Raw genomic sequence first — 13,547 nt, 5'->3', positions numbered from 1 at the left:
ATTACCGCAACGCATCGTCTACGATGCAAATCCTGGCGCGAGGAGCAGTAACTATTACCTTCTATCTAGTCATTATCAGATTATTAATATTGCAACACACATTCCGCGGTATGTACGCACATCGTTTAAAGTAACGTTTGTTTTACAATAAATGCATAACAGCAGTCACAGCTGTTCGATATCGATACCGAGCTCGTAACTCATAGTAATAATAATGTAATATGTTGTCATGACACGCTGTACGCGTTGATACTGGTATTACATTTGTAATCTGTGATTACGTTGTAATATCTGCTTGATTAACGTAACTCTGAATCGCAACATGTGTGCGCGTTTATACAAACATATATTTTCTCCCTTAAGTCTATTCTTAAAAAAATTTTAATTTATTATAAAAAGGATAAAAAACCAAATAAAAACGATTACTACAATATATATAAACTTGCAAAGATAAGAGATAACAATATACAAAGTGATTTAAAAAAATCACGATTTAAAAAATAATTTAACGATGAACTCTTTGAAAAATTTATAATCAGGTTTTTCTCAACGAAAAGATTTTTCAGTAATAATAATCTGTAATTATGATAATCTTCTTATACCGAAAAGGAGAACGTTTATAAAAATTAAATTTTGGTGGTGCAAATGTACACGATAAATTTATAGATTCGTGAAAAGAAAATAAGATCATGTCTCATATAATTAGATATATGTGCGTGCAGACGTGCGCATGTATGAGTGTGTATCACGAACGGGAGATGTTTCTGATTTACAAACACGTCGAAAACAGGTCACGAGCGACGAAGTTGCGAAATAAATTATCGACTTCGGCGGAGTTTCTGGGCTAGGCGAACCGATCTCGAAAGACTTCGACAAGGAAATGGATGGCCACATACGGCAGTCGATTTATTTCCACTCCTCACGATACACACGATACGGGATAACTCGGAAATACATTATCAGTGCATTAATTATGTATGATGCTAATCTTATATTAATTGTTACAATTCATTTCGCATAAGAATACGCTCTAGATTTATTCTGTGTCTCTGTTATGACATAATAAAGATGTATTATCCTATCGCGAATTTCTGCTACGAGTTTGTACTGGACACGTCGGTTTAGTTCAATTATTTAATGTACTGAAAAATCCCTTAGGAAAATTAGAGGCGAAAATCCTAACACATAAATATTAAAACTGCGGAAACTTTTAAATAAAAAAAAAAAAACATCATCCAACGAAGTTGAAAATGTAACCTCTAATTACAGTGTAATTACAGAGTAATTATGGAAAAATTGTATCTTAGTAGTAAATAAATTTTATGTTTAATAAAATAATAGTAAAATTTAATACAAAATATTGCATTGTATTAAATCAAACTTTAATATTATATAGGTATAACGATATGTTCACTAAAAGTAGTAAAAGTATAGCATTAAACTGTCCGCAGTAATAAAGTATATATTATTGAGTCAACGACTTTCTTAATCATTTATTTTTATCGGAAATACATCGATATTTTATATTAAACTTTTAATCAACAATTTTATAAGAAGTACATTACGAAGAACACATATTACATGTTTATCTTGTTAAAAAATCTTTTATATATATATATATATATATAAGCACGATAAAAAACACGTTTAATGGAAATTCACACTTGATAAAATTCGTTAAACTCGTTGAGATAAACCATCACGTTATCCTAGTTTGTTTCATTGAATGAAATCATGATGCTTCGCGCGATACGTGCGCGATTCATTCTACGATTTGTAGTTTCAAGCGCAGAAACAGCGTCAGCTGCTGGAGGCCACTTTATCGAGTAAAGTCACTGCAGCAGCTTTTACGAGAAGTACTCGCTGAATCGCAGCGAAGGGCACTTCGACAAGTAAAGTGTACACAATGGATTCATCGCGGTATAGCTAAAATCCTAACGCTCGAGCCGCATCATTGAATTAATCTTAGTCTGCGGGCTCTTACCGTAATCGTGGAAATCGTGAAAAATGATCCTATTTATTTCGTTTAAGACAAAGATCTATCGGCCAAAGTACTTCAGATTTGGCTCTCGGACCAATATATGCGGGAGGGATTCTCGTATTCCGCTTACTCAGCTATAAAAATAATTAACGGTGATCTCATTAGAATAATTGAAAACGCTAAAATCCCACGTGACAAAGATCTTTATAAGCGAGCTTTGCAAAAGTTTTTTTACTCTTTTGCAGCGTAACGTGATTTTTAGCTGCGAGAAAGCGTGAGATAGTCCTTTAATGAAACCGGCCACGAAAGTTAAGATCGCAAAAGGAGCTATCAGAAGAAATTAGCATGTGAAAGTACAGGATGTGTATGCATAGACCGCACGGAATGCCACGGTGGCAAAGAGACAGCCTCATATCCCGCACGAATAAATTACGCAATTTCTAATTAAGTACAATTAAAGTGTCTATTAGAGTTGGCTCGTTGATCATCCCTCTGCGGTGAGCGACATTTTTCTCGTAGATTCACATTCGTTAAATTATTCAAAATGCTGCGCATGTAAATTCCATTTTTATCAAGTATATTTTTTTTCGCTTCTCTTTTCCTTCATCGTACAATCAAGTACACAATAAGTATCATGCGATTTATTGTTAATTAACAATAATTAACTCAGATACAAACGAATATCAATGATCACACTTCAGATGTTATCGTAAAATTTACTATTGATTGATTCACCAAGAGAAATTAAATTTTATGTATTACATACTCTTTATCAAATAGATTTATTAAGTTCTATTTTTCGACAATAAGTAGCACTTAATAATAATATACACGTGTACGGCGGAACTTTACAAGAATTATGAGACAAAGCCCAGCGCATTCTAGTCGCAGTGAATATTTTATGAATATTATCCAATCGCAATCTAGTCTATTCTATTGTAATAATTGCAATATTGTGGTAATTGCGACCGGACAATTATAATCTACGAGAAGCGATTACACATGGCATTTTTCAATCGAAAATACGTTGTGTTGGTGTAACTCTCATTGCTTCAGGGCCATTTCTAAAGATCTTTTAAACGCAGGAAAAATTTTTCCGATTCGCCGTGTTTATCGGCAAGCGTTACGTAAAGAACATATTTGCTTAAAAACGTCATATTTCTAAATTATTACGGCTCAGACTATTTGTCAGTTGTCATATTTATATCACAACTGTCGGGGAAGGAAGCAGAATGACATCTTCAAGCAGAATTTTCTCCCGGAAGCAGAATTACCGGTCTCGTCATTTCTCCTCCGTAACTGGCTCGACTTTCTTTCGCTACGAGGAAAGACGAGACGAGGCTGGCTGCACGACCAATTTTTGTGGCGCGCGACACCGAGACGAGCCGCGTATCTCATTGCAGTAAGCGGACGACCCAATTTCATAACAATGCAACCCCCGCCAGCGTGCGCGCGGGCGTGTGCGAACGAGATGCAAACAAACAGAGGCAGAGCAGAGAAAATGGAGATGAGGGAGGCGGGCCGTTTTATCGCTACCGGGCTCGCAGTAGGCGAGCACTGGAGTTCTGCAATTTAGAAAGGCACCGGTTTATGAGCGCGGACGACGGTTATTTATACTTATGCATTAAATGTAAAAGGGAGAGGATTCGCCCGCGCATTTTATTAACGTCGAATGAAGTTTACCTCGCCCTCGCGCCGGGCGATTTGTCCATTAGAATCTATTAGACTCCGTAATTTCTAATTACCGGACGGAAGAAGGCGACCGACTCTCGTGAAAGTCACGAAGGTTACGAGAGCCCGCGAGACGATAACCAAGTACCAAAGGTGCAATTTTAATTTACAAAATTATTCACGCGGGAATATGCTCGCCGAAATAAAGCTCCGCTCGCAAGTAAAATAACGTCGCGGCTCGTCTGCGGATGGTAAATATACATGCATTTGTGTGTTTGCCTGGAGAAAGGTCCACGGAAAGCTTAATTCGCACCCGACGACGACAACGGACGGTCGGGACAAGAAGAGAGGCAGAGAAAGAAAAGAAGAGAGAGAGAGAGAGAGAGAGAGAGAGAGAGAGAAAAGTATAGATATGGGAGAAACCACCCGTGCGCAGTGGTTTTACGCGCTCGCATGGGTCGAAATTCATGTGGCGCAGGAACTGATATTTCCCAGAAAATGAATCACCCTTATACAAACGAACCGACACACCGCGGTAACAGCGGCACAATAGTCAGACAATAGCAAAAGCGCGGGTAGTTGCTGGTTGGTAGCTAGGGAAAGGGAGCAGAGAGGACGGAAGGGATGAAATAGCGGAGAGATGCGAGCGCTCGGGAGATGCGCACGACGAAGATGGGAGATTTCGTGGGTCGATTCTCTCTCTTTCTCGTCTCCCTCTTTCTCTTTCTCTCTCTGCGTGTACGAAACGTGTACAGGTGGCGAAGAGGACGATGACGACGCGGGGAAGGACGAGGAAGGATGGAGGGATGAAACTGCGCTCTCCAGACGGAAACAGGATGAAGGTGCGCCTTTCCGCGTACAAATCGCGCCGAGCCGCACAGCCAAACCTCCCTCCCTCCCTCCCTCCTCTTCCCCCTGCACAAATTAAATAACCCACATCCATTAAAGGCGTTGCCGTTACTCTTCCGGGTTCGTACCTGGTTACCGAGCACTTAATGTCTAATTAACCAAATTTAACCGTATTAAGCAAATCGCCTGACAAGAGCGAGCGAGTAAGCGCGCGCGCGCGCGCGCGCGAACAAACATCGCGCGGATCGATGATTTATTATTCGCCCACGCTCAAAAACCACCCATCATTCACGGCGCTATTCGTGTCTAAGCTGGAAAGCGTAGATTTCGTTCGGTAGAAAAGAGGATTAATCACTTTTGCCGATAACGAATCAAATTTACGCTGATGAATTCCAGATAAGTTTTACGCGTCGCGAAGATAATTTCCGCCGTTCAATTCTTACGAAGATATTTTAGGCGACAGACATCGTTTCATCGTCTTTAAAGATGTAAACTATGAAAATAATCACAACGTGCTAGTTGACATTGAAAAAAATCTTATGAATCTTAATGTCCAATGTCTGCAAGTTATTTTTACGATTGTACTATTTAAGTCACTCGTTTCAAAACCATTTGGATGCGAGCACAGTTTTGAGAAGCTTATTAAAATCAATACTTCGCATCATTTATATATTACGTCCCATTCTTTAATAATATGAAAAGAAAATATGACTTTACATTACTTTTACAATGAATAACTCACTTAATAGCGCAAAAATGATTAAATAAATAAAAGAAAATAAAAGAAAAATAATTAAATAAGAGATATAATAAATTAATAAATGTCGTTAATTGTTTAATATGTAACAATGTTAGCCTTTTTCGACGTAATATTTTCAATCATCAAACATCTATTTCCGAACAGATTCAACAAGCGAATCGCTGAAGCTGTTTTATACACGACCATTTTTACGCGCAATCAAATCATGTCGTTAAAAATGCATCTCTTCGCAAACACAACAGCGTAGTTATCCAAAATTATACTTTAAAATGCTTCACGAGTATTAATTTTAATACAATTATAAGTAATGCGTATTAAAAAATTATAATTTATCAAGGATCAAAATAAAATTACCTCTAACGTTTTGTAAATTTAAAATTGGAGCAAAAAATGCTATACTTCTCTTCTCCACTTATTTATAATGGAGTCTTTTTTCTCAGCTATATATATTGCTTTCTTTTAGCAGTTTTAATAACGTAACTTTAATATCTAATATCGCATACTAACCGGCATAAATTATATGAGGGCTAAAAGAGAACTAAAAATTTCTATTAGCGTTGCATCTAAATTTTCAATAAATATCAATAAATATCGCACGCGCTTGAAGATATTCTCCGGTGTTTTTTACTTCATTTTAATATCTCACAACATTTTCCCAAGCTGTTATTTATTGTTTTACAAGCGTTCTAAGCCAAGAGATTTGAATTACATGAATTTTCTTTAGATAAAAATAAGAAAAGCAAAGCGGTAATGTACTCAAATTTCAGCGACACAATGAGTGATGATTTCTTTCACGGGCACCGCGCGTTATCACATGCACCTATACATACATACATTCAAATGACCGTTCCTTGGTGTTCATGAAATTTAAAATCTATCGATCCGCGTATAGCAACTAGATTCTCACGAGATTGCTCCTTTGAGGTCTGGTCAATCGCGGCACTCATAGTCCTGGTTTATCAAGCTGCCCTTCACTCTCTTGCAAGGCTTTCATGAAATTTAATAGGTTGTCCGATATACTCATCGCTTTTTCATGTCAAGTCGGTTCATAAGAAACAAAAGACTAACACATTTTTATACTAATACTCTATTACCTCTCGTACAATCTTTTACTGATTTTTCTTTTATTCATAAAATATAATGTTAATCACATAGTATTGTCTGTCGAATATTAACATTTCCAAAAAAATATTTCCAATTTAATAAAAATTACAGCTTTCATTACGGCATATTTTTTATTCGATGTATCTCTCGTATCGCATTTTTAAAATATTCTCTCATTTAAGCAGCTTATTTTGAAGGTAACATAATTTTTATCTTCGATATCTTGTTTCGACAGACAAATGAAACATTGCACCAGAATATTTCAGTCATATTCCAGTCATGTTACAAAATCTAATTTACGTGACTTCAAAAATAAGAGGTTCATATAGGGGATGATATTACGCATATCGCGATCGTATACGATCGTCCCTGAACGGGGAGCTATTTATGTATTATGCCCAGCATGCCATTCCCTGTGGATACGATACTACCTATCTCGCGTTGCGTCACCGTACCTAATAACCTCCTTTTCTTATTCGTTTCGTATAATAAAAGACGGCATTTTGCAGAGAGACGATGTCACTTCCGCTTTTACGTTCGCTCGAAGGCGAAACGCTTTACGGGAAGATTCAATAGATAGCCGGTCGATGGAGGATGTTGTAGAGATTGTTTCGCTGCGCGTGATCTATGGGAGCACCATGGCCCGGTCTACCCCATAGCCTTTTCCAAGTATCGAAGTGTCTGCGACAATTCTCCTGCTCGATTCGCCGTTCCTCCTGGAACGAGATTCAGGCACGGAATGATTTGTAATCTTAGATTAAGTTGAATGAGAAAGAAAGATATTCTAGACAAACTTAACCGAACATAATCGAACAGCTGTAAAATATAATAAGTATCTCAAGTCTCGTTTTGTAAGATAACAAATCAAAGACGAATTTAAATACTAAATACAGATAAAAGATAAGTATTTTAAATATAATGCATAAAAGAATTTATAAACTGCTGCAAAATATTTATTTATGTCAATATTTTAAAAATGCTATTTTAAAATATGTCTTTTATTTTAGAATTCTTCAACAATTATTAACCTACTTGGAATTAATATTCTGCCTTCGTTGCAGTATTTACATACATAGCAAAAATCTGAAGCTATTTTCCTTATTGCGATATTAGGAATCGTTTATCAATCTATCTCACATGAGATAAAATCGATCATATATATTGAAAGCAAAGTATTTTTAAATTGATTTCAAATTTGACTTTATTTCCAGCCTGCTTCCAGAATTAGCGAGTTTTCTTATGGATCGCTTGATTTCATTATCCGCAACGTCGGTACGTGCGCGGGCAATCAATACGATTCAATATAACAGACGCCAATGAGATTGCCAACGAGATCGGTACAATTAATCCCGTTTCGAATTACCGTTTGACGTTGCACAGTCATCATCGATCATACATGGCACTTACCAACGCTCTATCCCGCTTACATCGTATTTGCTCGGCGAGATCCGCGATGTATTCTCGATTGCCGACGCCGAGTGCGTGAAGCCTATAAAAGAAAGGGAAAGACGTCCCATCACATTCAGCTTTCATATCCTTTCTTTGATGGGCACAACACCCCCGCGGAAATGACAGGGGCACGGATTACGGGAAATAAAGGTTTAAGGGGAGTAGCCCTATCTAAGACGAGTCGCATTGGATTTCCTTGAGAGAACTATTTAATATCTTCGCATCCAAAACGTAAAAATGGAAAATACGAATGAGATAGAAGGATCCGCGTGTGAGTGAGACAGATGAATGAGACAGATCTAATTAGAAATAAAATATTCGATTGAGCTGTATCTCTATGGTAAATAAAAAAAAAAAGATAACTGAAAATAATTTCAGCAAAATTACTTCAAAATAATTGCATAATTCATATAATAATAATTATAATATAATATGATATAATAAATATAATAATTCATATATGAATAAAAAAATTATTAAATTAATATAAAAAAAATTAGATGGACTTTTTCTGTTTGCATCACCGTCCTACTCGCGTAATTTTTTAAAAGAATTTCTTCCTTTTTGCATTCATCTCTATTAAATTTTTCAAGGATATTTTTAAAAAATAGCATAAATAGTTATAAACGTATGGTGTCGTCCGAATTTGCACCGTCGTGAATCGTAAATATTGCAGGTGATCACGTCTAGCGAGTAGAGACGATGCATGATTGATTCATTTCGAAATCGCTAAATTAAGCCAACTGGCACGGAAAAAAAAAACTTTCCGTCCGAATAGCTTCAGTCATCGATATTTTCTCGCTGCTTTGAATAGTCTTTAACAACTTCGCGCTCATAACTCGCGCGAATACCTCGCATAGCGCACTCGGGAACGCGCGCGAATCAATTGAACGCAATATCGATCCTCATGTGTCGTCCAAATTAAATACTTGTGCCCGCTGTACCGAGATGTCCTCGCGATTTTACCGTAAAAAAAAAAAGACAAGTAAAATAAAAATACGGTAAAAAGCCCCCTTTTTTTAAATGAATAACGCCCCGGGCTTACGCCGCCGCGTTTTTTCTCCGGGTTATCGCCGTACGGTGACAGATAATCGAGGGTGATTAATTACTACAGACACTACGGCATTCGAATGTCGGCCGACTGTGTTATAAACAACGTGGCGCACCTCCGGTGGAACGCAACTTTCTCCCATACGCTATTCCATTAAACGTTATCAAAGTGTCTCGTTACATGTCAGGTCAGTGCTGCTTCTGTTCGCGTCCGGCGGTACGACCGTTTACACGCGGATTTATCGAACGATAAATCAGCATTATTCTATCGGATGCAATGCCAGAAAAGAGTTACGCTAATTACTCAATCAACTGAATAGAAAACTCTGATGATAATAATGAAAAATGCTTATATCTCTTCATTATAACATACATTTAGATAAGAATTGCGTAAAAGTATTATTCGCAATTTACAACAAGATTGTTTTAAAAAATGCCTATATCATAATATACGTTTGATTGCCAGCTAAAACAAAAGTAAAAGAACTCTTCACATGATAGCAGCGTGAAAATATGTAAAAATTAATTTAAATATGTTAAAATGTTTAAAAATTCTTTAAAAATAAATGTTAAATATTTAAATAAAACGTTATAACATATGTCAAAATAAAGTTTTTCATAGCGTAACATAACTTTGCAAGAAACAAGAAATTCACATTTTGAGTTTTTTCCTCTCTCGGAAAATTTTAGAACAAGAATACATTTATGTGAAATGCCGCTCTATGATGATATATTTATGCAGGAAGCTTAAGTAAAATCACCCAATTGAACATTCCTATAGAGAGAATCGGCTTCCTCTCCAAGAAATAAATTCTTTGTAGAAAAATATTCTTTTATGCAATGGCAATGGAAAATTATGCTGATGAATATTTGGAGCGACATTAGCGCAAGGGAGGAAAACGAGGATGAGATTGAACAGGAATAGGTGAAATGGCCGAGGTCGAGTGCATCCGGGTCAATTGGTTGATTACCTGTAATGTAGTTACATCCCTCGAGTGTCGTATCGCTACTAACCAATTCTAACGGTTGCCGCTATGTATCTCTCGTCATGTTTATCATACTTATGAGGTACCGATGAAAAATTAATTGTAACATACATGCAGCATTATGAGACCGAGAATTGACATTTACTGCTCGACAAAACGCGAACGTGCGACGTCATGCTGTCGCCGTTCTATTCGTCTTATTTTTCATTTTACATTTTATGCAAAGCTGCCCCGGTGACTTTCACGTCAAATTATTAAAATTAAAAAAGGAAGGACGTCAAGGATTAAAAAAGAGAAAGAGAGAATGAAAAGCCGAGAAGGAATACCGGGGAGAACGTTACGTAAGCATGAAAGTTGTGAAATATAAAGTAGAAAAGAGAAACCGGCATCAGGCATAATATACATGTTCAAAATATATATAATGATATACGATATTTTATTTAGATGCATTTAACTGCAGTTCTAACATACTACGCGTATATCTTTCCATCGATAAAATATCAAACGCTCTTTCGGCTAAATGTGTGATCAATAATGTTTTCATCAAGTAAATTGCAGAACGACAATAAGGGCTTTTAATATCAATTACAGTAATGAATAAATGTACGTGATTACCGCCAGTTATGTATGTATACCAGACTGCTGCATATTGATTATTCTATCATCTCAACATCTATCATCTTCAACGTTTACGATTTCACATAACGCGATAACTGTAATTGGAGGGCATGTAGCATTAGGTCATGTATTAAAATAAAGGTACAAAAACAAGTTCACATTTAATTGATATACATGAAATTATATTTAAAGGACATAAATAAAGCGGGACTGACGATATCAAGATCTGGAATTCGTCATTTTCGTAAATTTAGAAGCTCGACTCGGAGATCGAATTCTTCTACATTCATCGGACGACAAATCGATCATTTCGGACAAACAAGCCAATATTCAAATAGTCCACCTCACCTCCCAGGTACTTACGATTCTATCGTGTATCCCGGACGAGTAGCATCTGTGGCAAGATAGCGCCTGCTCTGCGGATACGACTGATAGCGTCTACTGGTTAACAAAGGCACCAATTCGACACCACCCGTAAGCTCGTACACCTGAATCTCCTCCTTGTAGAGATTCCTCGGGTCCGGTTGTGTTTCCGAAGCGATACCTATCGGGGCAAAAGATCGACACGGAGATGAGATTCAAGCTCTGGTACCGACGAGAAGCAAGCGGCAACCTTTGCTATTTACCTGGCGTTGCTCTGTCATCGTAGAATTTATTCACGTCCACAACAGCCGGAAGGTCTGCACTTCTCTTGTTCAGTCTGTCGATCGTCGAGTTGCTCGTCCAACCCTGGTGAAACAAGTCGGAGCTTTTAACCAGGTAACATTCCTCTTTTTTCTTTATTGTTACGTTTAATCCCACTCGTCAATTTGATACTTTAACGTATTTACCGAACGTATTTATCTTCTAGCAACTATTTAAATAAGCTATTACTTTGTTTTTTTATTTAATTGATAATATTGTATATAATTATCTCACAAAAATTACATAACAAAAATTATATAATTATCTCACAATAAATTTCGTAATTCTGAATATTCATGTGGGAAGTGAATAAAGAGAGATTAATAATGTATATAATTTTATATAATGTAAAATTTCAACATAATATTTTTATAAAATAAAAAATTGTTCTTTTTTAGTAAAATATTATTTTGTGCTCCGTTATTTGCAACAATTTTTCTTTGAATTAAATTCTTTATTTTCATTTCTGATATTATCTATACTATAAAAATTTTCAGAATTTCGAAATGCTTGCTGAGATATGATTGATGCCGATATCTCCACACACAATGTGGCACACATCAGGATAAGAAAAACGTAATCAAAGCGTTCAGAAAGATCTTCAAACAAATCCACGGTCTCATAATCAGTAGTAGACTCGCGGTTTGATCCGACGCGAATCAAGTCGCGCGTTCATTCATCAATGTCGGTCTCGTTAGCCAGCTTGTTACAACGAAGCCCGTCGGCTTATTATGAGGGAAAAAAACCATGCTATAAATCCGCCCACCATAAATCCATATCTTCAGACAGGTACACGATGACGAGACAGAAAGGGAGGTCGCACGCGCGTCGGGAAGAAGCTTCGAGATATATATATCTGATCGGCATAAGCATAATATGAAGAAGGCCCCCGCGTAATAAGAAGGCAACTTAGCCCGAAGTGGAACGCGCTGATAAATTTTCGTCTAAACTTTCCGGACGGTGCTTAGAGAGGCGCCTGGAGGATCGTTCAATTAGCCCGGTGACGCGCGGCGCAGTTATACTCACGTTCGAGAGACGGCGGAGCGATTAATTAAAAATTAAGAGTCGTATGCCCTTCATCTTCGCGGAGATACTCAGACGCGTGGATGCGTCAGAAACTGAAAGCCCGGGGGATCCCATCACGGGGAGAACAGTTCCATTACGATCGAACGTTATCGCGAGCGCGACTAATCTGCGATAGCCTCTCCGTCTCGGGGCGCGTTCTCGAGGTGGCGGATTTATATCCGCGAAACGAATGAATTACCGTACGGCCGATTGCGTTTAATTGATAACGCCACGCTTTCGTATCAAGTGGCGGACGATTGTTACGTTCCGCGTAGATAAATCCACCGTTGCGAAAGTCATTGCAGCCGCCGTCGATCGTTTTTTTTTGCCTCGTTTGCTCTCGCCGTGCGATTTTACACACGAGTTTACACAACCCCGGATCGATGGCGGTGTCATTACTAGGAAAACTTATAACACGCATTCCTGCAAATCGCCCCGCGGGATCGCATGAAACTTTAGATTTATGTTCCCCGCATTAATTTACGCAACTAGGAATTTCGCGTCTTCGCAATGCAGCCGCGAAGAGATATTCGAAATTATGTGTCGTATCAGTTTCGGGCGCGCGAATGTCACCGCGTGCGCACTTTATCCCGGCTTCGACTAACTTGTTCGATGTTGTACACGAGCGTAATACGCGATTCTCATTTCCGTTCTGCATGCCAAGATAGTTAATTGAGCACATGTGAGCACGCGCGTAAGTTGTAAATTTACCAGCCGCGTCGTACGGACGACGCCATTACACGAAGCTGACTTCGTTTCGACGAAAACGGAATTACGGGAATTATACATGCGGAATCGAACGCCAATCTCCTTGTCGAACTTATATTTAAACGGAAATGTCAATGTCTGAAACCGACGCATATAATGTCGAGAGCATTCATCTGGAATGCTGTTTATTGCTAAATTACACGGGAAAATCGAGATCGCCGCTGCATCGACGATTAGGATCGCCATTGATATTCCGTTTCTGTTCGAACGTGCGCGCGCGTGCTCGAATAATTGAAAGATAGGTCGTGACGTTTCTATGATTCCCTTCATCGGGAAAACGCAGAAAACGATAAAGTGATTTCCCGAGAATTTCACCCGCGAAAAATCTCATCCCGGCCGAGCTTCGCCGAGTCAGATTAGCCGCATTCGTCATGCGGTGTACAAATAAATACGTGACTCCTCTCCCCGTCGACCAGTTTATTGCATTTACCGGCAGCGCGGGTAGTAACAATAAAAAAAAAAAAAAAAGAAAAAAGAAAAAGAGAGATTTCATGAACCGCGATTCGGCGAGGTGCTAGCGCAATTTAATTTCTTAGCAAAAACGCAACCTCCTCTACCCCTT

The 13,547-nt window shown here is 38.0% G+C and overlaps 1 protein-coding gene across 1 annotated transcript in view; it reads right to left on the bottom strand.

Moving 5' to 3' along the window:
• Positions 1-1,465: 1,465 nt before the first annotated feature.
• Positions 1,466-13,547, bottom strand: part of LOC105432357 (uncharacterized) — a 28,180-nt gene continuing 16,098 nt past the window's right edge. The window contains exons 6-9 of the mRNA XM_089074446.1: positions 11,095-11,197; positions 10,832-11,012; positions 7,773-7,854; positions 1,466-7,081 (exon numbers count right to left, since the gene is read on the bottom strand). Coding sequence (XP_088930572.1) covers positions 6,935-7,081; positions 7,773-7,854; positions 10,832-11,012; positions 11,095-11,197 — 513 coding nt within the window. The 3' untranslated portion in view covers positions 1,466-6,934. The remainder of the gene's footprint in view (positions 7,082-7,772; positions 7,855-10,831; positions 11,013-11,094; positions 11,198-13,547) is intronic.

The sequence above is a fragment of the Pogonomyrmex barbatus genome, unplaced genomic scaffold (genome assembly GCF_055798465.1).
Source record: "Pogonomyrmex barbatus isolate J1 unplaced genomic scaffold, ASM5579846v1 scaffold1, whole genome shotgun sequence".
In the NCBI taxonomy this organism is placed as follows: Eukaryota; Metazoa; Arthropoda; class Insecta; order Hymenoptera; family Formicidae; genus Pogonomyrmex; species Pogonomyrmex barbatus.
The sequence above is the reverse complement of the archived record's forward strand: the minus strand, read 5'-3'. Positions and strand labels throughout refer to the sequence as shown.